The sequence below is a fragment of the Aotus nancymaae genome, unplaced genomic scaffold, assembly GCF_030222135.1.
Source record: "Aotus nancymaae isolate 86718 unplaced genomic scaffold, 86718_ANA_hifiasm-v0.15.2.pri h1tg000089l, whole genome shotgun sequence".
NCBI classification, from domain to species: Eukaryota; Metazoa; Chordata; class Mammalia; order Primates; family Aotidae; genus Aotus; species Aotus nancymaae.
The window spans coordinates 9797902-9824107 of NW_026988504.1; the positions used below are offsets into that span (position 1 = coordinate 9797902).

General features: G+C 47.4%; 2 protein-coding genes across 4 annotated transcripts in view; one reads left to right on the forward strand and one right to left on the reverse strand.

Moving 5' to 3' along the window:
* The window catches only part of VCF1 (VCP nuclear cofactor family member 1), a 21603-nt gene extending 16120 nt beyond the window's left edge, over positions 1–5483 (forward strand). For 2 of the 3 annotated variants that reach the window (XM_064369374.1, XM_064369375.1), the window contains exon 3: positions 3090–5483. In XM_064369374.1, the coding sequence (XP_064225444.1) occupies positions 3090–3323 (234 nt within the window). In that variant the 3' untranslated portion in view covers positions 3324–5483. Of the gene's footprint in view, positions 1–763; positions 827–3089 lie in introns of all 3 variants that reach the window. The other variant, XM_012453805.3, reaches the window with a different exon arrangement.
* COG1 (component of oligomeric golgi complex 1) lies at positions 4357–18189 on the reverse strand. The gene is made up of 14 exons (XM_012453803.2): positions 17855–18189; positions 16224–16468; positions 15903–16084; positions 15592–15762; positions 12933–13089; positions 11858–12068; positions 10738–11529; positions 9792–9938; positions 9138–9299; positions 6918–7045; positions 6327–6435; positions 5783–5892; positions 5628–5703; positions 4357–4539 (listed from the first exon to the last, which is right to left on the reverse strand). Exons 1-14 carry the CDS (start codon positions 18167–18169, stop codon positions 4402–4404), a joined length of 2943 nt encoding a protein of 980 aa, XP_012309226.2. The 5' UTR covers positions 18170–18189; the 3' UTR covers positions 4357–4401.
* Positions 18190–26206: the final 8017 nt, after the last annotated feature.

Below are 26206 nucleotides of genomic sequence, written 5' to 3' on the forward strand. Positions count from 1 at the left end.
AGACAGGGTTTTGCCATGTTGGCCAGGCTGGTCTCGAACTCTTGGCCTCAAGTGATCCACCCATATCGGCCTTCCAAAGTGCTATGATTACAGGCGTGAGCCACCGCACCTGGCTCACAGTAGCATTCTTTAGTTCACTTACTCATGATCAGTTTTCTTCTTCAAAAGAAATATTTTTTTGGTAGACACTTTAGAAAATAAATTTTAAAATAAAAGATCCAAATCCTAAATATTTTGTCATATATATCCTTCCAGATTGTTTTTGGTGTATATAAATATATGTATGTATACATTTAAGAAAAACATTTTAAGAATCAACTGATGTACTATATACGCTGTTTAATATGAACTGAAGTAATGTAAAAAATGATGCTGAAGATTTCTGTGTTAGTAAATATACATCCCTATGATCATCACTAATGGCTCAATAGAACTTCAGCATATAAGTATATAATGGATGTAATATAATTTAACCAATTCTCTATGGGACTTTTAGGTTGTTCCCAATTTTTAGCCATTATAAACAAGGCTACATGTCTCTGTAAGTTGACTTACAAGACTTTTTCTGTGAACTGCAAATTGCAAATCTATTTAACCCTTAAAAAAAAAGTTACGTACAGAAATGTTCCCTAATCTATAATAAACTTTTGCCTTTTCTCAGAGTAGCATCGCCCTTGTGCTGTTATAGTATGAAATAGATATAATTTGAGATGAAGACTTGACTTACTGGAAACTGATTTTAGTTCTTGCCTTGATTTTTCAGACAGTACCTGTAATGAGAAACAGTAAAGAAAACAGACTAAGAGGAAACAAAGCGTTCTGCGCGGTGGGTTTCTTACTTAGTGTAGTGACCTATTTGTTAAATATTCATGACTCACAAGGTGCAAATGGCCATTCTAGTTGTTGAACGAGGTTAGGAGAGGCCTTTGTAGAATACAGTTTTTGTTTCTGACTTTGAATTCTTAAGCCTTTAAGTAAATACAGTTGCACCTGCTGCAAATCCTGCTGACTTCATCAGCCCAGCCCATTATCATCCTTTCATGAGGCTTTTATTTTTTTTTATTTTTATTCTAGAAAGAGGGGTTGTCTCCTGCTACCTGTAGGCAATGGGTATGTGACCATAGCTCCATGACAAGCCTTGGTTTCAGTTTTGTTAATGATGGTTGCCTTGTGAAGATTGCTTTTCATTGTTTCAGATAAGTTTTCTATATGCATATTGTTGGATGTAACTTTTGGTCAAAAAAGGGATAGAACTAGGACTTTAAAAATCACTTTAAAATATATATCAACATTGTGTTTATTTTTTTTATAATTTTTTTATAATAAAAATACATAATAATCACATTGCAAAACAGTTAAAGTGTAGAAAAAACCAAGCAGCTATAATCTTTCCAATTCTAATATAACTACTGTGATCTCGTTTTTTCTTTCCAGTGTTGTTTTTTTTTTTTTTTTTTTTTTTGAGATAGTCTCATTCCGATTCCTTAGGCTGGAGGTGCAGTGGTGCAATCTTGGCTCACTGCCCCCTCGACTTCCTGGGCTCAGGTGATTCTCCACCTCAGCCTCCTGAGTAGCTGGGACTATAGGCGCACCCCACCATGCCTGGTTAATTTTTTTGTATTTTTAAGAGACGGGGAATTTGTCGTGTTGGCCAGGCTGGTCTCGAACTCCTGGACTCAAGCAATCCACCCGCCTCGGCCTCCCAAGGTGCTGGGAATTAGGTGTGAGCCACTGCACCCGGCCTCCAGTCTTTTTTTCTTATGTGTAGGCTTTACCTAGTTGTAAGCAGACATTTCAGAACTAATGTCTGCCTAAGGGAACATAAATTTAGATGTATTACATGGCTAAGTTAAAAAAAATTGTACACTAGATATCAATACTAGAATTCTTATATGCTGAATACGATATTGTATTGAGTTGTAAATACAGAAAGGTACCACCAATTAAGTTATCAAGGTTGTCATTTATTAGAAATGCAGTAGTGAAGTTGTAAAATAAGGCTGGGCATAGTGTCTCAAGCCTATAATCCCAGCATTTTCGGAGGCTAAGGCAGGAGGATTGCTTGAGCTAAGGAGTTGGAGACCAGCCTGAGCAACATAATGAGATCTTGTCTCTGCTAAAAAAAAAAAAAAAAAATTAACCAGGCATGGTGGCATTCACAAGTGTAGTACAAGCTACTTAGGAGGCTGAGGTGGAACGATTGCGTGAGCCCAGGATATTGAGTCTGCAGGACAGAGTGAGACCTTGTCTCAAAAAAAAAAAAAAATTGTAAAATACCGAAATCCTGAAATGGGTCCTTGGTGTTACTCCCCTTTGAGAGTCTTAGTGGTCGAAGGTAGGAATTCCTAAAAGTGACTTTTTTTTTTTTTAACATGAAATTGTACTGCAGAATGAAAGTGACTCTTATCAGGGATCTCCAAGTAGGCTCTCTAAGATGACTAAAACACCAAGTCATGTTACAGTAAAGAAGTTAGGCATGCTCATGTGCACACATGTACATATGAACTGCAATAATGCCAACATAAGATAACTTGACCGGAAGTCTATTAGTCCTTTCAGGGTCTGTGTCCTGCAGTTACAGAATACCATTTTGTGTCCATGATGATCACCAAATTGGCATAGACTTTTAGGGTATCTTCACTTGTGCCCAGAAGCCATCTTATTTGTTATGAGGACACCTTGTTTATACCCTGTCCCAATGACTGATACATTCCCTTGGAGGCTGAGAACCTCCTTCTTTGGTTGGAAATTATTGAAATGAATGGGAAAAGCAGGTAGAGAAGAGGAGTAAAAGAATTAGGATATAGTTGAAGGAATTTGGAGTTAGACGGCCCGTGCTTGAACCTGGACCCATCCTCCTAGGGCTGTGTATTAGGGACAGTAAATCCTGCTCAACCAGACAGGGCAGCTGTGAGGAGAGTATGAAACGTCTTAGGAGAGCATACTTGTAAATTCCAAAGCCGGGTATATGGCTTCATCCTCAAGCTGAATTGGAAAGGTACTCTTAATAGAGTGCTGCACATGAAACCACAGTAAACCTCTTAAACAAAACAGCCTGATTGTGACCTTGTTTCTTTTTCTCCTTCCAGTCTTCAGGCAGTGACAGTGGTGGGAGCAGCAGCAGCAGCAGCATCAACAGCCCGGACAGGGCCAGCGGGCCGGAAGGCAGCGTAAGCCAGACCATCGCCGGATCCAGCCCTAACACCCCTCAGCCTGTGTCTGAGCAGTCCGCGCTGTGCCAAGGCCCCTACTTCCACATCAACCAGACCCTGAGGGAGGCCCACTTCCACAGCCTACAGCACCGTGGGCGGCCTCTGACATGATGTGCCGGCAGTTTCTTGCCTTCTGTGAAGGGACAGCGCTGTGCAGATTTGATATTTCAACTTACAACTTGTTTTAAAAGAAAAATTGCACACGAAAAATGCCTGTTGGCTTTTCAGTCTATATTTGAAATAACAGGTTAACAGGCAATTGTTTACTTGTGGTTTTGCTGCACTATTGCAATTTCAAAGGGGCTTTGAAGCAATTTTTTATAGGATTCTTTTGAGGGAGGGTATAAAATCCATGTCAAGGTAGTGGTACGAGGAAAACTCATTCTGTGTGTTGAATCCATAGTATGTCCCATTCAGACTGATTTCCAGATCTGTCAGTTAGAAACTCTACTTCATGTAAAGGGCCTTTTAAAAATGCGGGACCTTCCATTTTTTTTATTCAATAAACTAGTAAAGAGTATCTAGTTTCCATGAAAAAACATAAGTTTTTTTCCAAAATATAGGAAGCTTGATTCAGTCTTGCACTGAAATTAACTGCCATACTACCTCTCAGTATGTAGATGTTCTGTTGAAAGTACTCTCTCGTGTGTAACAGGAGAACAATCAGATCCAATTCAGACTGTGTCAGTGAAGCACCCTCCCTAATAGTCTCTACTCTTTGTTATATAATATTTGTATTTCCAGGGAGAATGTCTTTTAGATTCTTGTATACCCAGATTAACTTCTGTGTCACTATTCCTCCAGAGTCTGCACCTCAGACTTTAGTAGGAAACACAGCAGTTCTCCAAGTGAAGAAATATGTAATGACTTTTTGTCCTACAAATTTGTTCAGTCAGCAGCTTACATGACCTCACTGATAGTTCTACCTTGTAGTATCAATAGTTAAGGTGTTGTTTAACGCTGGTAAAATGTAAGCTACCTGAACTGATGTCTAAAGCAAGAAGTGTGAAATGATTGGACAAGGATTAACTTGATGCTTAAAGTAACGCCGCCTAACAGTAATTAGGGGGCCACATTCCATCTGTGAAACTGGAAAGATTGGTGTGGCTTAGAATCAAATGAGCAGAGGCACCTTTAGAAGAAATGAAGCAGTAGTATTTATTTAGGGAGAGACAGATGTGTTGCAGTGTTACTTAGTCATATTAGAGAGCCAGCCAAGTTTGAATAACGAAGGTGCAGACGAGTTGTCTTCTTCACTGATGAGCTGTCTGAACAAGGAGCCAGGAAGTGTCGGGTCACCAGCTGTGGAGCATGCCGGGGAGACAACCTGCCATTGGATGTAGAGAAAAGTGCCTTAGAGTTGACCTGAGCCCTCCTGCCCACTCGCCCTCTGCGCAATGCCACTCGGAGTCCACACGGCACACACAAGCGGAGCTGAGAAGCACGATGGCTCTAGTCAGAGGACTTTGCTGTCTGTCAGGATTTGAGGACACAGGGAACAGCATGAGTTTTTGTGACAGAACTAGAATTTGGAAATGAGGACTATCCTGGGAAAAGGGTAGACACAGACACCTCTTTCCACGGCCTGTTTCCCAAACGTTCGCAGAACTGCAAGCCCGTCACTGTGGTGGAAACAGTGTTCTGGAGGAGGCTGCAGCACAGACCATGCTTAGGGACTGGATGGTTTTTGCAGGAGCTTTTTTTTTTTAAACTACCATCTCCCAACTTTTAAAGCCAGATACTTGACAAGGATTTCAGATCTTGATGGGTTCGTAGTAGGGAATATGGAAACGACACACTGCTGATACTGTGTCTAACAATAAAGCACACAACTCAATGCTGTAAGGAGACAAGCTGTTTGATCTTTCAAACACACGTGCACACAGCACAATCCAGAAATACCCAGGAGGACTTCTGCGGGCTTAACAGATGGCATCCTACTGAAACGAAATATGTATTAACAAGAAAATGTAAAACTTTTGGGGAAACAAATTTTGTTATTTCCCACCCAACTAAAAGGGAAGATAAAACCATCACCAGAACAAAACAATTTTTTTCTAAACAAGTACAATCATAGTGCTGGGTTGGCAGTTAACTCTTTTTACCCTACTAAATTCAAGAGATAATCTCCACCTTGTCCTGTATATTTTCTACATTTTCTATTAAGAGGCTACTTGGTAGTGTCAGTGGGCATCTTTTACACCTATTAGCTCAAACTAGTAAAACCTTGTACTTCTCTATTGCACCGCCATTAAAAGCAGCATTAGTGTACTTTGTCATTCAGTTATTTGTCATTATTGTAATTTGTCATTCAGTTATTCAGTCATATGAGTTATTTAAAAGGTAGCTGATCGGGTGGCTCAGTGGGAGGTGGGGACCCTATCAACGGATGAGCCTCTTGCTCTTAGCACCAACCTGGGCTTTTGTTTCGATGTTTCTGGTTGATTTAGGCTTTCGAGTGCTTGTCATGCTCAGTGGGAGAAGTCCAAACCTCCAAAACAAGAGGAAAGAATTGAATAGCACAAACAGGTGGCTCCGGGGCCCAGCAGCAGCCTCTTAGCAGCCTTTACCTGATCTGACTGGAGGCCAGTGGCAGTATGTTATGGGGTTCTTGGGAGTTGAATGTATTGCTCCGGGGGGTGAGCTGATTCTCTGTACCAGTCACCAATCCAAACAGGACCTGGCAGACAAGAAGTGGAGCTCAAGAAAATGCAGAGGTTTCATTGTACAGGTAAGAGAAAGGCACTTCTGTTAGTCACCCATCACTGCTGTATTTCTAACCATCATTTTGGGGTAGGATGTTAATGCTTCACAATTACTTTTTATCACTGCCCACAGGTCAGAATCTGAGAGTCAGGGAGTTTTTATTCCTCTTTCTAACTGGATAAAACTTTAATAATCCTTATTTACAACTAAAGGGGTCAAATCTTGGTTGCTTCGGTGTGTGCGATTTTATCTAATCCTCTTTTAGCCCTTGTAACTACACTCGGCTATTTGTGTCTTATTCCCCTCCTAACGCTGCATCCTGGAGTATTAAGTGCTGGAGGAGGTTAATTTTGTCATTTGAGCCTGTGGTACTTGGTTCACACTGAGCGTGTTTTTGACTTGACTCACAGAAGTTCGCTGCACCAAGCGATGAAGGTTGCTGTTGAGGTGCGGCGTGAAAACATCCAAGTCAAATGGATCAATGAGGGCTTCCAGGTGGTCTGTCACTTTCTCAATTCTGAGAAAAGGATTAGGATCATTATTGTCCACATTTTTAGGATCAAAAACAGTCTTATGATATCCTAATGCAATAGAAATCCTGAAATTTGATTTTATTCTGCTTAGTTGCTGGTTTAGTACACTTGTCACTGATGATTGTGTTTAAGTCACCCTCAAGAGTTTCAACCTGACAGGACGTCTAAGTGAAGTCCACTCCTTCCCCATGTTCTGTCTATAAAAAGGGCACTGAGGGCTCAAATGATACTCAGCAGCTGCTAGGCTGACTCAGAAGAGGGAGAAATGAGAATCCACCTAATTCACTTGGCCATGGCATTTATCCAGCTAGCGACCATTATTTAACTTGCTGGTAATATGAGCACTTACCGTTCAAAACAAACAATGAATATACAGTAAGAGGCTGACTCTGGTGGCTTCCCAGCAAAGGGACTATTTGCTTTGGGAAGAGATTGCCTTGACATAGCTCAGTAGAGGATACGACACCTGGAGTCTGGCTTGCTCCGGCCACTCTTCACCTCGTCAGTCTTGGCTGTCAGAACAATGCTGAGGTAACGCAGATCATAAAGCAGCTGCAGCGCCCGGTTCTGGGTGACTGGAAATGTACCGTCTTTCTGCAAATGAATTCCCGGTCCACACCCATGAAGAGAGAGGACTTGTTACGTGAGTGTAATAAATGTTTCATGTTTTGGTTGAGTTTCAGCTTGCTATTTCAGAAGCAGATGGTTTTAATACTCATATGGCCAGTTTAATCTCACAACGACAAAGCAAGTTATGTTAGAAACTTAGACTTAAAATTAAAAACCTAACAGCAGGGAAGAGACCTAGCCATTAAAAAGGCCTCAGATGCTGTAAATTGTTGTTCTAAAGGGAAAAAAAAGCCTCCTTGCATGAAGTATTTTGAGGAAGCTCATTAGAGAAGACTTACTGAATTCTTTCCAAAATCAGAATTTGTTCCTTTTTTTTTTTTTTTTTGAGATGGAGTCTCGCTCAGTCACCCAGGCTGAAGTGCAGTGGCACAATCTCAGCTCACTGCAACCTCCGACTCCCAGGTTCAAGCAGTTCTTCTGCCTCAATTCTACTGCCTCAGGTAGCTGAGACTACAGATGTGCACCACCATGCCCAGCTAATTTTTGTATTTTTAGTAGAGATAGGGTTTCACCATATTGATCAGGCTGGTCTCAAACTCCTGACCTCGTGATCCACCTGCCTCGGCCTCCCAAAGTGCTGGGATTACAGGCGTGAGCTACCGCCCTGGCTGACCATGTTCCTTTTTAAAAAATGTTACTGGCCAGGCACAGTATCTCCTGCCCGTAGTTCCAGCACCTTGGGAGGCCAAAATGAGCAGATTGCTTGAACCCAGGAGTTTGAGACCAGCCTGGGCAAAATGGCAAAACCTGTCTCTACAAAAATATACAAAATTAGGTATGCTGGCACATGCCTTGTAGTCCCAGCTACTTGAGAGGCTGAGGTTGGAGAACCTCCTGAGCCTAGGAGGCTGAGGTTGCAGTGAGCCAAGATGGCACCCCTGCACTCTAGTCTGGATGACAGAGTTGAGACTCTCCAAAAAAAAAAAAAAAAAAAAAAAGGCACTAATGAAATGGGATTACACACCAAGGGCAGAATTGCTTCCTAGACAGTGAAAGTGGTGTGATGGGTTGGAGACAAGAACTCCCCGTAAGCGAGCACCTGTGTGTGTCATATGCTGTGTGGCAGACAACTGTTCTAACTCCCCACAGTCACCCCCGAGGTAGGTGTGCTGTGGCTGGCATAGGGGGCTGTCTGCCTTTTACAAGTGAGGACACCACTGAGCAGTTGATCTACAGGATCTCATTTGGTCCTGAGGAAACAGAGGTGAATGATTTGCCTGGAGCCCCCAGTGAGTAAGTGGCAGCACTGAGGCTGGAAGCCAGGTCTTTTATTTTGAAGCTCTGATCCTTTTGTTTTTTGATTTTTTGTTTTGTTTTTTTAAGAGACAGGGTCTTGCTCTGTGGCCCAGGCTGGAGTGCAGTGGTGGGATCATAGCTCACTGCAGCTTTGAACTCCCAGGCTGAACTCCCATCCTCTGGCCTCAGCCTCCCAAAGTGTTGGATCACTGGTGTGAGCCAATATGCTGGGTCTTGGTCTTTCCATCTGTGCTGAGCTGTGTTCTTAGTAAAGATCTGCTTGACCTTGAGAACAGGTATAAGTAAACTCAGCACTGGGTGCCACTTCTAAGATAGAGCTTTTTTACGGCACCAGATGCCAGGGCTGGTGATCCTTAACAGTTTGAGTTCTTGATGTGAATTGCTCAAACCCAAGACAAAGCTAAGGTTGGTTTTTTTGTTTTTTTGTTGTTGTTGTTTTTTTAATTTGTGGGTTTTTTTTGGTTTTTTTTTTTTTTGAGACGGAGTTTCGCTCTTGTTACCCAGGCTGGAGTGCAGTGACACAATCTCGGCTCACTACAACCTCTGCCTCCGGGGTTCAAGCAATTCTCCTGCCTCAGCCTCCCGAGTAGCTGAGATTACAGGCGCGTGCCACCATGCCCAGCTAATTTTTTGTATTTTTAGTAGAGATGGGGTTTCACCTTGTTAACCAGGATGGTCTCCATCTCTTCACCTCATGATCCACCTGCCTCGGCCTCCCCAAAGTGCTGGGATTATAGGCGTGAGCCACTGCACCCAGCCTAAATTTGTGTTTTTAATGGGCAAACATTCAGACACCTACCTTAATCTGTTTTTCTTCGGCAAGTTTCTCATAGGCAGCTACTACTTGAACCATACAGCTTTTCAGCATCTCCTGCACTGTCACCTTTGGCAAGGCATGGCCTCCAACCCGATTCATTTCCTGGCATAAACTAAACAGGAAGGACTGTACATACCAGGACGGCTAAAAGAACAAAGAAATGTCATGTTGCCAACTTGCACCAATTAAATGACACACGGTGAAAGTGAATCCACTTAATCTTACAGAGCCTATGTGCCAGGACTTCGACCTCTCTCAGCAAGGCTTCTCACAGGCAGACTGTTCTGCAGGCACAAGGCCCCTAGTGAAGTGCAATCTGCTGTACACAGTTTGAGGCTGGCCTGGCAGAGGTACCTGTGTTTTACACTGCTTATTTCACTGTAAGTAAGTGGTTCTCTAATTAGCACAGAGCCTGTGCTACAAAAGGAAAGAGTCATTAACCGACTTCTTGAACAGTCTGCCATTTCCTTAGCCCTACATCTACTATGCCCCCATAGTAGAAAGTTACAGATGTTACTTTCAGCTATTCCTCGGAAGTTGTATGTTGAATAATTTTCTAAAATCCTTTTTCTCTTCCACGGAGCAGTTTATTCCCTTTTTCAGCCCATGGTCCCTGCTGGGATGGTACCTACTCACCTGCGCAGGGAGTCGGATCTTGGATGTGACGCTGCTGCCAGACTCTGCCTCCTCCTGAATTTCTAGCTCATCCCAGCTGGTGGCTGTGGCCAGGACTGAGCCAGCATCATCTAGAAGTAATGACTGGGTGAATCCATGAATCAAAACCTGGTAATAAAAGGCAAATATCCATATAAGCCATTCAGATCCTCTGTAGTTTCTTGAAAATGATCTGTGTAATCCTGAGAACAGCTCAAGCTGCTGAAGCTCTATGTGCAGTGATGGTGTCACTCCTCTTTTGGCTAATTATCGATGACATTAGCCATGGGAATTTTGTTTTTAACTACCCTATAAATGTCAACTACCACTTCTTTTTTTGAGACAGGGTCTTACTCTTCTCCCAGGGGGACTGCAGTGTTGCAGTCACGGCTCACTGCAGCCTCGACCTCCTGGGCTCAGGCAGTGTTCCTGCCTTAGCTTCCCAAGTAACTGGGACTACAGGTGTGCACAATCACACCCGAATAATTTCTGTATTTTTTGTAGAGAGGGGGTTTCATCATGTTGTCCAGGCTGGTCTTGAATTCCTGGGTTCATGCAACCCACCTGTCTGTCTCAGCCTCCCAAAGTGCTAGGATTACAAGCATGAGCCACCATGCCTGGCCCAAATACCACCTCTTAAGATACAAATGGAAACTACTGGGAATATGGTGTTTAGTTTAAAGAGAGGAAATCCAGGCAGAAAATCTTTCATTCTTATCTGATGTAATAAAAAATGCAGCTTCTCTGTCTACAGAATCTAGGCTAAAAATGAATTTAAAAGTTTTTACTGAACTTTCTGGCAGAGATTAAGTAACTGTTTGAAATAAGAATTGTTTTTCCTTTACTACTGAAGGAACTGACTGAGGCTGGCAAGACTAGAATATGACATAGGTGAGACAAGACAGGGATAAGAAGTGACGTCACTTACTTTCACAACTGCAGTGCTCCAGACCCGGTAGCCCATCACGCTCTGCTGGAGGAGTACTTCTTTAACCTCTTGCCACTTGGCCTGTGTAGGAATGATCTCCTGAGTTTTCACCTTTCCCTGTTTTCTCAGAGCCCTAAACTCCCTTGCTGGTTTCTCTGAGCTCTCTGATTTTCCCAGGATGCACTGCTTCAGATGGGGGCACAACTCTCCCAGGGACTGGCAGAGTCTGGCCATGAAAAGAACCGCGTGCAGCTTGACACTGCTGAGGACGTCCTGTTGCCCTTGCACACCTTCTTCGATGCTTTGCAGCTCTGCCCGGATGCAGTCCACGATGTGCTTGATGCAGGCCACAGACTGAGTCCGCAGCATCTCCTGCACTGCCCCAGCATCCGCGTATCTGTCAAAGGCAGAGCTCTTGGCCTGTGTGGGAGAAACATCCTTGGGCAGTGATGAGTCATCAGAGGGGAGGTAAGCCAGGATGTCATCTAGTTTAACCTTCAGCTTAGAATCCAGGGCAGAGCAGAAGTTCTGTACACACGGGCTAATGGCTTGTGCTTTCATGGAGAGGCCGCTACTGGCAAACTGAGCCCGGTTTGCCACGGTGACCCAGGCAGCATCGGAAGGCAGGTCATTAGGACTCTCAGACCAGAGGAAGAGTGACATGTTGTGCTCAAAGTGGATGTGCTTGTTTGAAGAGGAGCTGCTGGTGCTGCTTTCCAGTTCCTGCAGAGCTGAAACCAGGAGCTCCTTGGAGCTACTGGAGATGGAGTCAAAGCCTTCTTTTGTCAGAGTCTACAAGAGAATGAGAGAAGAGTTCTAATCACAGTTCCCTGAAGTTTCAGAACTGAGTACCAAATGGTAATTTATCCTAGCATTCAGAATGTTCACCATCTTCAGAAAGATGGCATGGTATTGGCAGAGAATAAAGCCATTACGGATGAACATGGGCACATTCCCAACCAAGTGACAGAGGCCCCATGCCTCTTTCAGCTCTAGACTCTGGATCTGTTATTAAGCAGGAAAAGAGTATACTTGGGAAGTGACAGAAGTCTCCCAAGACAGTCACAATACCACCGGGATTGGCCATGAAACAGGCAGACCATGTGACTTTCCACCTCACCTGTAATCGGTCAAGGAACAGTTGCTGCATTATATCTTCCCAGAACAAGAGTGGCTTTTCCAGAAGCCGCCGACATATCACATCCCAGCTGTGATTGGTGGACTCATTGGTAAGTAACTCCCACATGGCGTCCCGGATCCCTGCGAGACCCTTCATGCTCTTCACGTACATGAGCAGGTTGGTGATCCCATTTTTAATGTCTTCATGACACCTGCAACAGAATCATTTCCTTTGGGCTCCATTAGATGCATGGTGTTCACATCTTTATTAAGAAAAACATTAGAATCCCATTTGAAAATCTCTTTTCTGAGTTCCATTAGATAAATATCTGTGTGTCTCAGAGTGTTGGCAGATCTGTGGCAACACAGAGCATTTTGGCTGGATTGGGACATGCAGTCTGTTGCCTTCTCATCAGGCCTACCCTTGCTTCCCTGTGGATATAAGGAAATCTAGAGCCCTATGGAATGGCTTCAAAAACCAATGTATTGGCCAGGCACGGTGGCTCACGCCTGGAATCCCACACTTTGGCAGGCCGAGGCAGGTGAATCACCTGAGGTCAGAAGTTACAGACCAGCCTGACCAACATGGAGAAACCCCATTTCTACTAAAAATAGAAAAATTAGCCGGGTATGGTGGTGCATGCCTATAATCCCAGCTACCTGGGAGGCGGAGGCAGGAGAATCACTTGAACCCGGAAAGCGGAGGTTGCGGTGAGCTGAGATCATGCCATTATACTCCAGCCTAGGCAACAAGAGCAAAACTCTGTCTCAAAAAACAAAAACCCAAAAACAATGCATTAAGTAAAAACAGGAGTTGCAGAACTCTCACATTCTCACATAAAGAGAATTTAAAACTCCCACACCTTTTACAAGACAAATTCCTTCTTGGTTCCCCCACAGTGGATGATGAATGACCTCAAAGGTGGCAATGCGTCACAGAGTGAGTGGCTGATGGGCAGCACGCCATCCAGGACAGCAGGCTTTCTGCACATGCCTCGCTGTCCCTTGTCTGGCCCCATGCAAGGCTGCACGGGTGGTTTCTGCCAGCCACAGGGAAGCATTTTCTGGCTACTTACATGTGGATCCATTTCTGCAGCGTGTCCTTCAGGTATTCCTGGCTGATGGGATATGCAAGGGTTCGGAGTGTTGGCTGAAACTCGACGACGGATGCTGGCAGGTGTTTAAACCAGCTGCAGAGTTTCATCCCTTCCTGCAGGACACCAGTGCCTTTTCCTAAAGAGAAGACCAAGTGAGAAGCAATCTAGGCCACCCTTTGAATATTAAAACAGGGAGTCAGGCTGGACGCAGTGGCTCACGCCTGTAATCCTAGCACTTTGGGAGGCTGAGGTGGGTGGATTGCTTGAGCCCAAGAATTCAAAAGCAGCCTGGGCAACAAAGTGAAACCTCATCTCTACAAAAAAGAAACAAAATTAGCTGGGTGTCATTGTGCACAGCTGTAGTTGCAGTTACTTGTGAGGCTGAAGTAGGAGGATCACTTGAGCCCAGGAGGTCGAGGCTGCAGTGACCCATGATCATGCCACTACACTCCAGCCTGGGCAACAAAGCGAGATTCTGTCTCCAAAAAAATAAATACATAAAACATGGGCTTAGAAGGAATTTCCAAAACTCATATAGTTTTCCTTTGGAAGGTCAAACTGGACTTCTGAAATACAAGGAAAAAGAAAGTAGGGGACACGTGTGAGATCCCATGAGGGAGTGTGGCAGCCGCCTACATGTCTGGTCATTCTGTCGGTTGTAAAGAATGGCAAAGATCAGGAGGAAAAAAAATGGGAATCAAAAGAGTAGAAATAAGAAATGAGTGCTGTGCATCTGAGGATTCTAAAAGCAGAACTTAAGTTGTCAAAACAGTAAAAGGTAATGGCTTCCCTTTCCTCTCAATCCTCCTATCTGCCTTGAAGATGGAAGGAAAGAACTGATGACCATTCATCCTGATACTGAGTCATTCATAGCTCTTCAGAGGTGACCTGTCAAGAAGGGGACAGGCCTGCACTGTGCAACTCTGGGAGGCCCCATTCACCATGTTCTGAGCATAATGTACCCTCTGGAGTTTGAAACCTAGGGCCCTCCCAAGTCCCCCTGTACTGCTTTGACAAGTTAGCCAGTACCCACCTTTCCTGAGAAGGATGAGGTGCTAAATGTAAGCACCTAGAGGGAAAGCGAAGCATAAGGAGCTGGAGTTGAAAGATAAAGTAAGCCAAGATGAGGCGACATTAAGCGCTTCTCTCTGGCAATGGCCGCATTCTTCTGTTTCCTTTCTACCTTTGGCTGTTATCTCCTTAGTCAATTTTGCTGACACCTCCATTTGACCTTGGATTTCTGGAGTTCCATAAGGCAAAGTCCTCTGTCATCTCTTCTTACTGATAACGTTATCCATCCCCACAGCTTCAAATAACAGCCACATGCAGATGGACAACAGCGTGTCTCCAACCAGACCTCCCAGTCTTCTGTTCTGGGCCCCTCAGGCACCTGCCCGCTTCACAGTCCCATTCCAAGGCCTCAGGCATTGCCAATGCAACATTTTCTTTTTCCTTTTTTTTTTTTTTTGAGACAGGGTCTTGCTGTCACCCGGGCAGGAATGCAGTGGCACAATCACTGCTCACTTCAGCCTCAACCTCCCTGGCTGAAACGATCCTTCTGCCTCAGCCTCCCAAGTAGCTGGGACCACAGAGGCATGCCACCACACCCAGCAAATTTTTTATCTTCTGTAGAGATGGGGTCTCATTATGCTGCCCAGGCTGGTCTCAAACTCCTGGACTGCCTCGGCTTCCAAAGTGCTGGGATTACAGATGTGGCACAGCACTGGGCCATTTCAAAGTGAGCCCATCATCAGCCCCTTCAAAACAGCTCCTTTTCTACTTAACTTGGTCACCTGCCTTCTCACAATCTGTCACCAAATCCTCTCCTCCTACACAGACGTCCAAGCCGTGCAATTAGCTTCGACCCTACTCCTTCCTAACCCAAGCCCCCAGTGGCTGACACCTGGATCACGGCAACAGCCTCCTAAGTGAGCTCTCGGCATCCATTCTAGCCCCAAGGGCATCTACTGCCACCTAAAAGCCAAATGCATGTATTTCATTTCAGTTGGGATAAAAGCTACCAAATAAAAGTACAGGATGCATGGGCACATATAACAGAAGGTCCACACCAATCCTGGAAGGTCCCAGGAGGCTTCCATTATTCTCTGGGTCTCAACTCCTAGCCTGGCTTACAAAGCTGGGCGTGATCTGGCCCCTGGCCTCACCTCCAGTCTCTGTTCAAGCAACTCTCCCGCTCACCCAATACCTCTCAGCCTCACTGGCTGTCTTACAGTTTCTCCTTGCCTCAGGATCTTTGCACAGCCTCTTCCCTTTGCCTGGAAGCCTATTCCTTCCTTCTTCACCTGACTGACTCCCACTCAACCTTCAGCATTCAGGTTAAAGGCTTCTCCAGGGAAGCCTTCTCTGACCTTGGTGAGTTCCCTCCATTCAATATTCCCAAGGCAACTTGTACTTAGCCTTTCTAGCAATGACCAATATTGACACTAAACAGACATTCGCATATTTGTGAGTCTGATACCTGCTTCTACCACTCAACTGTGGCCTCATGAAGAAAGGGTCTCTGCCTGTCCAGTTCACTGCTCCATCCCCAAAGCTTAGCACAGTAGCTGGCACACGGTAGATGCTGAGCAAGTTATCAGTTGAATGAGCCAGAATAAAAGTTTGGCTAAGAGCTCACCAGTAGGATGCTGGCCCGTGATGGTTTCCAGGGTAGAGAAGAGCAAGCCACATGGCAGGGCTGGATCTGGCAGCAGTCCTTCTGGCAAAGTGTAGAAAAGGGCATGAGCTTGCTTCACAGTGGTGGCCAGCAGCTCCACTAATGAGCAGATCTGAGCCTTGATACCAGCACCTAGAAGAAGAAACCACCCTCTTTGAAACAATTACCTTTCCCAAACTGAAAGAGGACACTCTGGAGGCTTCAGTCTCCCGCAGCTCACCCTTCTCCATCCCATGTTTAAGGACCAAATGTTGGTCAGAAGCCACACCCACCATGGTGTGGCTGGTTGAGAAGTTTCTGAATAGTTGCCTTTCTGGCCAGCAGGAAGTCTGTGAGGGCTTGGCGAGGAGAACTCTCTTCTAAGAGCATTACAGAGCACAGGGCCTCGGCCACAGCTTGGTCAGACACAGCTTGGCATTTAAGCAACATCTTGCTTTCATGCAGAATAGTTGATCTAGAAAAATGATGACAAAGGTCACCAGGGAATTTTTCACATCTTGGGTAAAGAGGTTTGGTACATCAGGAAAGAAGACAAACTCCATACACCTGTAGTGTGAAGCCTGGCCACCACCAGAGGCCTTAACGCCACTTACCGGAAGTGGCTGGCAGCTGCCACCTGCCGGATGAGTATAGGAAACCGGGAGAGGACAGGACTGTATCGGGAACTAGAAGAATCCAGCTGGAGCAGGCTGTGAAGGTGGCAGCAGAGCAGGTAGAGCTGTGTGGCATGGAGATACTGAGAGGCTTCCATCGAGCTCCAGATCTTCTCGGGAATTTCTAAGAGGAGCTTGATCTGGGCAGCCATGCTGTAGAACTTCTCCTGAGATGGCTGCTGTGGCTGCAAGGGAAGGCACAGAACTAAATCAGAAGAACAAACAAAAGCAGTCTCAGTGTTCTACAGGCTTGGGAAGAAATCGGGGGGTATTTAAGGATACAAAGCTTTTATGAAGCTGGATTCAGTGCAACTCAGCAAGGCATCAAAGTCCAGTGTAGAAGAGTTGCTGGAGTCAGGAGTGTTGTAAGATCCCATAGTTTTTCCTACACACACGTGCACTTTTGCTCAGCCCCATGGAGAGGCAAACTTTCATCTCACTATCTGCTTATCAGTGATCCTCTTCATGCTTCGATGGAAAAAAAATATTTAGGAATGCAAGCTGCTGCTCCAATATGAGGATGTGTTTGTTTACCTCCCATCCTTCCTGATCGTGTCTAATGAATAGCGTTTTGGGGGAAGAACACAGGATAAGGATAACCTGAATGATAAAAGCCTTTAAAGCCTTAGTTCTTAAAATCAAAGTGTTCAGCTATTAAAAGGTAAGGGTAGCCGGCGCGGTGGCTCACACCTTTGAAGGCCTAGGCCGGTAGATCACAAGGTCAGGAGACAGAGACCATCCTGGCTAACATGGTGAAACCCCGTCTATACTAGAAAAAACAAAACAATTAGCTGGGCATGGTGGCACGTGCCTGTAGTCCCAGCTACTCCTGAGACTGAGGCAGAAGAATCGCTTGAATCGGGGAGGCGGAGGTTGCAGTGAGCAGAGATCGGGCCACTGTACTCCAGCCTGGCGACAGGGCCAAAAAAAATTTTTTTAAAGGTAAGGGCTTGGCCGGGTTTGGTGTCTCATCCCTGAATCCCAGCAGTTTGGGAGACCCTGTCACATACATACATACATACATACACATACATACATACATACATACATACATACATACATACAGGTAAGGGCTTGACGGCTGGTACTACCCTCAGCAACTCCCAAAGCGTGGAATTGCTCTTTGGGATTGGGGAAGGTTGGGATGAGGAATAAATGACTTGGAGGGCAGGTGTCAACATAGGGAAGAAATCTGAGAAAAGCAATGTCAGGAAATGTTTTATATAGGGGAGCGTTAAACGGTCTAGACAGAGACCCCTGGCGTTTTCCGCTAAAATTAAAAGCCCAGTGAGGTGAGGGAATCAAGGCCCGGAAGTCGGGGAAAGCTCCTGCAGAAACAGTTGAATGGCATTTCCACAACAGATCAGCAGCCGCATCTGTGCAAGCGAGGTTGGCGTCGTCCCCTGAGGGGAGCCCAAAGGGTTAGAGGCGGCAGGCTCCTGGCTAAGGTAGGTAAGGATTCGCGGGGTCCGGGACTGACCGGCGCGGGGCTGGGGACGGGAGGTGACCTGCAAGGCCAGGGGCTCCTGGACCCGCCTGCAGCGCCGCAGGGTGGGGGTACGGAGACTGACCTGCGGAGCCCGCGGTGGGCGGGGCGCGGCCGAGCCGGCCTGGCGGAGGCGGGCGCAGTACTGGTCCGTGGCCTTCACGGCGTCGACCAGCCCCACGGCGCAGCGGCGCATCTGGCCGATGGTGTCAGCCGCCTCGATCAGGTCGCGGTACCGCTCGCCCACCATCTGCCGCAGCTCCTCCTTCTTGTGCTCTATCTCGGCCCGCACCTGGCGCTCCAGCCCGCGGATCTCCTCTGCTCCATGTGTCTCGAAAAGAGCCGCGGGGTCGCGCAGATCCAGCCGCTTTAGCGCGGGAGAGGCTGTCGCGGCCGCCATAGTGCACTGGTCAGCCTCCCGCAAGCTACTTCCGCCCTTTTTAGTCCCGCCCAGCCGCCATTTTCGTTCGGGGCGAAACTGCTTCCGCCCCGCTGGGGGCCATGTTTGTTTCGCGAAGGGCGGGCGAGGGGCGGGCGAGGGGCGGGCGAGGGGCGGGCGAGGGGCGGGCGAGGGGCGGGGCTGGGCCGGGGCGGGGCTGGGCCTGCGCGGGGTTTTTTTAAAGAGAGCGGGCGGGGAGGTGAGGTCGCCAAGGTTGGCAGTGAGCCTGCCACCGACGTCATCCCTCCCCTATAGGAGCAGAGCTTCTCGGTGGAGTTAGGTGTCGGGGTCGGGACCCGCGGCCTGACGGCGTTGACCCAGCCGCAACCGCCGCTCTCCACGCGCCTGGCGCTCGCGAGCGGACTTGGGCGCGCTCGCCGCCGTTCAGCCTCGGTGCAGTTTTAGGAAAAGGGACATCGCGCCCGTCGCTTTTCCCCGGAAGAGCTACCTCGCCGCCCCTGAAGGGCTTCTGAGCGCTTGTTTGGCGTCTGTTTGTCCTTCTGTTGTACCAGAGCAAGCGTAGAAAACACCAAGACAAAAGTATGCCAAATTGCAGGGTCTTTATTGCCGGCGGCCACGGAGGACTCATCTCTCCAACCAGTGGCCCCGAAAGGAGGGTGTCAAGACCTTTTATGCCCATAAACCACCTCCTGGGCAGGGGTGAGGGTGAGGGGCTCCGGACATTCGGGCCAGGGGACTTTGGACATTCCGATTGTTACTTAAGTGGTTCACAGAAGTCAAGATGAGCGTTAGTTTACACATTGCCTGGGTAGGGTGGAAATTACAGACCTTAGTTACTTACTACAAGTCGCAGGGTCCAAGATGGCGGGGGTTTGGACTGCTTGCCTGTCACATCAGGGTTACAGAGAATAGTTTCAACAGAAAGCCGAGGTATGGTTGAGGTGGTGTTGGGGATTTTTTCCATTTCGTTTAAAACCGACGTCTAGCCCCTGAAGACGTTTTCCCTGCGATAGCCTGACCTCCGTGACCCCGGGGGAGGAGGGCTGCGGCCCGAGCGGAAGAGGCCGGGACACCCCGGGGAACGCAGCGCCCGACAGGTGGGCGCCCCTCAACGAGGCCCAGCAATAGTAGAATCTGGGGAGTATGGCTTGTTTCTGCTAAGTCCCAGACCCTTCGTTTTTTGTTGTTGTTGTTGTTTTGGTTATTTTTTTGGAAGATTTCACCTACACCAATGTTGACAAAATGATGATGTGCTCAGCGGCCAGGCTGAGCCCCCAGCAACTCAGGGCCTCCCCTGCATCCCTGCTCTTCCCTCTCCCACCCGCCACCTCAGGATGCACAGAATTTCAATCTGCAAATAAATGGTGCATTTATAATATTCGAGTTTACCTCGCAAAAGCCTTGCAGGGTAGGGAGTATCATTCTCATTTTAGAGATAGAGAAACGGGGGTCGGGAGAGGCAAAGGCTTTTACTCAAAAGTGCAGTTTTAAAACCTGTCCAAGAGATTATCTCATTTTCTGGGCACATCCATCCTGCAAGATAGGTAGGAATAATATTCTTAGTCTATTCATGAGAAGAAAACCAGAAGAGCTTATTTACCTGCCCAAATTGCCTAGCTAATAGGTGACCCAGTCAGCATTTGGATCTCGATGTTTAAATTACTGGCTCGCGCTGTTTTCTACATTTTCACGTAATTTCCCACAGATCACCCTCTGGTGGCGGGCCTGCAATTTGCAGTCTCTGATCCCATTCTGCAAGGGACACTTACAGGCATTTGGCTGATAAGCATCCGCAGTATCTCCTTTCTGTGTTTGGAGAATTCATTGCTGTCTAGCAACATGTTTTTTCTGGGACCCTTTATAGCTACGGTGCAAGTCTCCAGCCTGGGACTGGCCCATCAGACACAACTGCCTAGGACTTGAGTGAAAAGTTAGTGTTGTTGAGAAGCAGGTGACAGCCGGGTGCGGCGGCTCACTCTTGTAATCCCCCAGCACTTTGGGAGTCCAAGGTGTGTGGATCCCTTAGCCCAGGAGTTCGAGACCAGCCTGAGCAACGTGGCCAAACCCCATCTGTACAAAAAATACAAAAAGGGCCGAGTGCAGTAGCTCGTGCCTGTAATCCCAGCACGTTGGGAGGCTGAGGCCGGCAGATCACTTGAGGTCAGGAGTTTGAGACCAGCCTGGCTGACATGGTGAAACCCTGTCTCTACTAAAAATACAAAAACTAGCCGGGCGTGGTGGTGTACATCTGTAATCCCAGCTACTCGGGAGGCTGAGGCAGGAGACAGGAGGCTGAGGAAGGAGAGTCGCTTGAACCTGGGAGATGGAGGTTGCGGTGAGCTGAAATTAGGCAGGAGTAGTAGTGCTGTGGGCCCGTAGGCCTGTAGTCCCAGTCACTGAGCAAGAGGCAAGTGAGGCAGGATCACTTGTGCCTCTGGAGGTCCAGGCTGCAGCAGTGAGCCACGATTGGGCCACTGCACTCCAGCCCAGGCAACAGAACAAGGCCCTGTCTCAAAAAAATAAAATGCAGGTGACAAGGGCGATTGCATTTTGGTGGTGGCACAGGTATCACTAACAACATCCACTCCCTAAGGACAGCAGGGGCAGTGAGCCCAGCTGTTCCCAGCTGCTAATGCTGGTGGTGGTGCTGGTGGCAGCCGTCAGCACCCACAATGATGTCCTCAGCAGAATCACCCTGTGGTGTGCTCGACTGGGTTCTAAATGTTCTGTTTTCCTTCCTGCCTGCCTGCTTGTTCCTTGAGCCTGCCTCCCCATCTTTCCCAGAGATTCTATGAGCTGTCCAATGTCTTACTGATCAATTTTGTTTCTTTGAAAATCAAAATCGGTTTCCCTGACTTGCCCTAGCCGTAACTGACATACACTGCAGTAAGGGCACTGAGGTTCCAGCTCCATGAGAGTTTGGTGAAGCCTTTTGTACAGCAAGGGGAGAAATGTCTACATATCAGGGGTGGTGTGGGGGCCCGGGGCTTTGTATGAGATGGCTGTTGTGCTTGTGCATCATACCTGTGCGCTCAGGTACAGAAAAGACAAAACTAGCCAGCTGAGTGTGTGTCTTTTGAGACAGGGTCTCACTGTTACCCAGGCTGGAGTGCAGGGGTGCAATCGTGGCTTACTGAAGCCTCCACCTTTTGGGCTCAAGTGATCTTCCCTCCTCTGCCTCCCTAGTAGCTAGGATTACAGGTGTGTACCACCATGACCGGCTAATTTTTTGGGTTTTTTTGTAAAGACAGGGCCTCCCTGTGTTGTCCAGGCTGGTCTCGAACTCCTGGGCTCAAGGGATCCTCCCGCCTCAGTCTCCCAAAGCGCTGGGGTTACAGGTGAGCCACTGCCCCCGGCCCAGAGTGTGTTTTGAAATCAGGGTGTTCCCTGCCTTTCCTCTGTATTTCCCTGGCCAAGTTCATCTGACTGGCCTGAAGATGCCACTGTTGTTCCTCTGCCTGCAGAAGTGAGCACTGACAGAAGCTGTCACCTGGTCACTGGAAAAGCTCCCAGCCCTGGAGGAAATGTGTCTTTAACTCTTTACTCTCCGTGGCTCCTTTCCGTGTTTCCCTCGGGACAGCACCATCCCCTTCCTCTCCTTTCTGCATATCAGCTGAGACCATCAAAACCATGGATGGGAAGCAAAGAATTCAGCTTCAGCAGCCAGACCGGGCACTGTGCTAGGGACAGCAGGATGGGGATGAGAACGCAGAGCCTTTTTTCTTGAGGTATTAGGAGGCACCTGAGTGAAAGAGGCACCTTTTCGCCTTATTGCCGTGTTTAGTTCCGGTTTAGGGATGCGTACACGTGCGTTGCGTGATGATCTTTAGCGTCAAGCAGGCTGCCTGAGCTCACACGGGTGCCTGTCTTCAGATCCCTTGGCTCTGGAAGTCCTCGATCATTCTACGTTGTCACATTATTAGCTGCAAAGAAAATTTCAGAATATCGAGATAGATGGCCCAAACAATTCTGAGCACCATTTGGACGGTACCCACACTGCTTCCTGACCCCGGGTGGGTCTCTGCGATCGGTTTGGGCACTCAAGCTGGGTGGCTATCCAGTGATATGGGGGCAGATGACACATGGGGTGGCCATGCCTGGTAACCAAGCATCCGCGTGCTGAAGGGCTGTCTTTCAACACAGTGGATACACTCTGATGTTTTAGTTTCTTTAGGCCCATCAGCACACTTGTTTTTTCGCTTTTTTTTTTGAGACGGAGTCTCACTCTGTCACCCAGGCTAGAGAGCAAGGGCGCGATCTCAGCTCACTGCAGCCTCCTCATCCTGGGTTCAAGCAATTCTTGTGCCTCAGCCTCCTGAGTATCTGGGACTACAGGCGCACACTGCCACACCCGGCTAATTTTCTGTATTTTTAGTAGAGACAGGGTTTCACCATTTTGGCCAAGCTAGTCTTGAACTGACCTCAGGTGATTCACCCACCTTGGCCTTCCAAAGTGCTGGGGTTACAAGGATTACAGGTGTGAGCCACTGCACTCGGCTGTCCTTACTACTTAATAGACATATAGAAAGTAAGCCAGGATTATGCCCAACGTAGAGGGTTTTAACACTGCAGAGTTTGTAGACACCACATGTTCTTGCCTTATGCAATCTGTGATGTAGCATCTGGGAGCGTGGGTCCCGTAGACCTTCGCTGTCAAACCTAATATTTCAATAAATATTTGCAAAATATGCCGTGCATATATGTTATATAATCACAGTGTCTACACAAAGGATGTATTGGAAAAGGCACAGTTGTCTAATAATTGCAATGACAAAAGCAGTAAGACAGTTCTCACTCATCTCATCTCACACCCACTCCAGCCCTTGTTCCAATACCTCCTCTTGGGTGTCAGGTGGCTGCGTTTCTGGCACCTCCATATAGAATCTGAAGAGTGAACCTGCTGAACCTCGTACCTGTGCCCTGATGACGCCGGACGAATGGGGTATTCTCTGATAAACTTAGGATGGAATAGAAACTGGGGATACCTAGAGAAGAGAGAATAGATGGGAGAGACAAAATTGCCTAGGAAAATGAAAATAAGAAATTTAACTCTAGCTAAGCTGGGAGAAAAGGAAAGGGGAGGAAATTGGAAATTGATCACAAATTAATAGGCGGGGGAGGAAAGAAAGGGAACTTTGATGTAGTCAGGGATAGACTGTCAATAAAAGTAACATCTGGGGCAGGACAGGAGGTTGAATTCCACACTATTGCTCGGTGAGATTTGGACTTTTGGTGTTTGCTCTTGGCGGGGATGCCAGTGGGATCAAGACAGCCCTAATGCAGTTGTCTTGACATCTTATCTTTATGGCCGTGTTTATCAGCCTGTGTCTACTGGAGGTGACATTTGTGGTTGTAGGGGTGGTTATTTGACTTAACTGTTTGCAGATCGCTGAGACTCTGCCTTCAACAAACAGCCAGGCAGGCATGTTTGCAGACAACTCCTCCATTTGTTCCTCCAGCCCCTGCGCTGCTGCCTTGTATATCTGGCTGCCTCCTCAGAAACTCCACCTGGGGTCGGGTGCAGTGGCTCACGCCTGTAATCACAGCACTTTGGGAGGCCAAGGCCGGTGGATCACTTGAGGCCAGGAGTTCGAGACCAGCCTGGCCAACATAGTGAAACCCTGTCTCTACTAAAAATACAAAACTTAGCTGGGCATGGTAGTGGGCACCCGCCTCGGGAGGCTGAGGCAAGCGAATCGCTTGAAAACCGGAAGGTGGAGGTTGCGGCAAGCCAAGATTGTGCCACTGCGCTCCAGCCTGGGCAACAAGAGTAAAATTCCTTCTCCAAAAAAAAAAAAAAATTAACCTGGCATGGTGGCATGCACCTGGAGTTTCAGCTACTCAGGAGGCTGAGACAGGAGAATTGCTTGAACCCTGGAGGCAGAGGTTGTAGTGAGCCAAGATCACGCCACTGCGCTCCAGCCTGGGTGACAGAATGAAACTCTGTCTGAAAAAAAAAAAAAAAAAAAAAACTCCACTTGGGTGTCTAGGAGACATCTCAAATTTGACACATCCAGAATAACAACTCTCTTCTTACTGCCCCCACTCCAAGTCATTCCTGTCTCAGGAGATGGCACCACCCAGCTGCTCGTGGCTAAAACTCAGGAACTGTCTTCTGTCTCTCTCACTCCCCACGCCCAGTCCTTTCACAATCCCATAGGCTCTCCGTCCAAAACAGAGGTAGATGAACTTTTGCTATAAAGAGCCAGAGAGTAAGTGGACTTTGCAGGCCCTGCAGTCTCTATCTTTTTTTTTTTTTCCTGTAGAGACGGGATTTCACCCTGTTGGCCAGACTGGTCTCGAACTCCTGACCTCAAGTGATCCACCCACCTCAGACTCCCAAAGTGCTGGGATTACAGGCATGAGCTGCTGCGCCCAGCCAACCCCTTGGTCTCTGTCAACATGATTCAGCAAGGCCACTGTAGCCCCAAAGCAGCCACAGGTAGGGCATCAGCAGATGGATATGGTTGTGTCCAGTCAGACTTTAGAGGCATCCCCCCACATCCAAGGGGGATTGGATCCAGGACCCCTGCGTATCTCCAAATTCGTGCAGTCAAGGCCTGCAGTCGGCCTTGTGAAACCTGTGAATATGATAAGTGGACCTTCCATATACACTGGTTTTGGATCCCACAAATTCTCTATTTTCAATCAGTATTTGGTTGAAAAAAATCAGAAAAAAAGTGGACCCATTCAGTTTAAACTCATGTTGTTCAAGGTGAACCGTGTTTACCAACACAAGCAAAGGGCCCGTTTTGGCTCTTGGACCATGGTTTGCTGACCTCCTGCTCTTTTGCCCTCTCCACCATCCAAGCTACCAGTTTCTCATCCTTTCTTTCTTTTCTTAACATTTTTTTTTTTAGACGGAGTCTCGCTCTATCTCCAGGCTGGAGTGCAGTGGCGCAATCTTGACTCACTGCAACCTCTGCTTCCTGGGTTCAGGCAGTTCTCCTGCCTCAGCCACCTGAGTAGCTGGGACTACAGGCGTGTACCACCACGCCCAGCTAATTTTTGTATTTTTAGTAGAGACAGAGTTTCACTATGTTGGCCAGGATTGTCTCCATCTCTTGACCTCGTGATCCACCGCCTCGGCCTCCCAAAGTGCTGGGATTACAGGTGTGAGCCACTGTGCCCGGCCTACTTTTTTTTTGAGACGGAGTCTTGCTTTGTTGCCCAGGCTGGAGTGCAGTGGCCTCATCTCAACTCACTGCAACCTCCACTTCCCAGGTTCAAGCGATTCTCCTGCCTCAGCCTCCCAAGTAGTATGGATTACAGGCACATATTACCACATATAAAAAAATTTGTATTTTTATTAGAGAGAAGGTTTTGCCATGTTGGATAGGCTGATCTAGAACTCCTGGCCTCAAGTGACCCGCCCACCTCGGTCTCCCAGACTGCTAGGATTACAGGCGTGAGCCACCATACCCAGCTCTTTCCTTCCTTTTTTTTTTTTTTTCTTGCTACAGGATCTTGCTGTGTTGCCCAGGCTGGAGTGCAGTGGTGCAATCACAGCTCCCTGAAGCCTTGACCTTCCAGACTCAAGCGATCCTCCCCACTAAGCCTCCTGAGTAGCTGGGACTACGGGTGTATGCCACCACAACTGGCTAATTTTTAAAATTTTTTGGTTGTTTGTTTTGAGAGGGAGTCTCGCCTTGTGACCCAGGCTGGAGTGCAGTGGCACGATCTCGGCTCACTGCAACCCCACCTCCAGGCTCAAGCAATCCTCCCACCTCAGCCTCCCGAGTAGGTGGGGCTACAAGGGGATGCCGCCATGCATGGCTAATTTTTTGTGTTTTTGGTAGAGATGGGGTTTTGCCATATTGCCCAGGCTAGTCTTGAACTCCCGAGCTCAGGCGATCTGCCCACCTCAGCCTCCCAAAGTGCTGGAATTACAGGCATGAGCCACTGCATCTAGTTTAATTTTTAAATTTTTTTGTAGGGATGGGGTTTCACTGTGTTGCCCAGGCTGGTATTGAACTTCCGGCCTCAACTGATTCTTCTGCCATAGCCTCCCAAAGTGCTGGGATTATCGGCATGAGC

Coding starts and splice junctions, on each gene's coding strand:
- COG1 (XM_012453803.2), bottom strand. CDS start 18,169: ATGGCGGCCGCGACAGCCTCTCCCGCGCTAAAGCGGCTGGATCTGCGC. Junction 16,469..17,854: donor GCCCACCGCGGGCTCCGCAG/GTCAGTCTCCGT, acceptor CTTCCCTTGCAG/CCACAGCAGCCATCTCAGGA. Junction 13,090..15,591: donor CACGGGCCAGCATCCTACTG/GTGAGCTCTTAG, acceptor TCTTCTCTTTAG/GAAAAGGCACTGGTGTCCTG.